General features: G+C 65.4%; 1 protein-coding gene across 1 annotated transcript in view; it reads left to right on the forward strand.

Moving 5' to 3' along the window:
- The window catches only part of LOC104520549 (solute carrier family 12 member 5-like), a gene marked incomplete at both ends in the record, with an annotated part of 1,559 nt that overhangs the window by 326 nt on the left and 322 nt on the right, over positions 1 to 911 (forward strand). Inside the window, 2 exons of the mRNA XM_010162266.1 lie at positions 106 to 237; positions 437 to 583. Of these exons, the coding sequence (XP_010160568.1) occupies positions 106 to 237; positions 437 to 583 (279 nt within the window). The remainder of the gene's footprint in view (positions 1 to 105; positions 238 to 436; positions 584 to 911) is intronic.

The raw sequence follows: 911 nt of genomic DNA on the forward strand, positions 1-911 counted from the left end.
GCAGCCGTGCCTGGCAGAGCAGGCAGTGGGGTTGCATCTGGTGAAGTCCTTGGGTCCTGGGGTCCCACAGGGCTGTCCTCACACTCAGGGCTCTGCTCTCTGCAGGAGGAGATGGACACCAGCCCCATGGTCTCGTCCCTGCTGAGCGGGCTGGCCAACTACACCAACCTACCGCAGGGCAGCCGGGAGCACGAGGAGGCTGAGAACAATGACGGGGGCAAGAAGAAGCCGGTGCAGGTGAGGGACAAAGGAGGGACATGGTCCCTTCTCCTGGCCCTGCCGGGGCAGTGCCACGGGCTGCCCCAGGGATGGCTGGGTCCCTCGGGCCCTGCCGGGGCTAGTTTCAGCTGGGGTCCCCAGCCGTGTTGCAGGAGGAGCGGGACCCCTTGCTCCTCTGCTGGCTGAGCCCGTGAGCCCTGACAGCTGCCCGTTCAAGGCCCCGCGGATGGGCACCTTCATGGGCGTCTACCTGCCCTGCCTCCAGAACATCTTTGGGGTCATCCTCTTCCTGCGCCTCACCTGGGTGGTGGGGATCGCTGGCATCATGGAGTCCTTCTGCATGGTCTTCCTCTGCTGCTCCTGCGTGAGTGACGGAACTGGCTGGATCCCTGCTGGCCTCACCCGGGGTCTGGGGGTTCACTAGCTGGGCTGGCTGGGCTGCCAAGGGGTGCAGTAGCTGCCTGCCCACCCTGCCCTGGCCCTGCCCCACCTACAGCGAGGAGAAACCTTCGGCTTCCCAAAGGAATTGGCAGCAGAATGGTGCTCAAATGGCGACCCGGATCGTAGCTGCCATGTGGGTGGGGATGTGGGGGGTGCCCTGCCTTGGTCCTGCACGCTGTGCTGCAGTGAGCCATCCCACCGGGACAGGGACCTCAGGGCAGAGGCTGGTGGGGCTGAACACAGGCAGCATT

The sequence above is a fragment of the Antrostomus carolinensis genome, unplaced genomic scaffold (assembly GCF_000700745.2).
Source record: "Antrostomus carolinensis isolate BGI_N321 unplaced genomic scaffold, ASM70074v2 scaffold45290, whole genome shotgun sequence".
Lineage (NCBI taxonomy): Eukaryota > Metazoa > Chordata > Aves > Caprimulgiformes > Caprimulgidae > Antrostomus > Antrostomus carolinensis.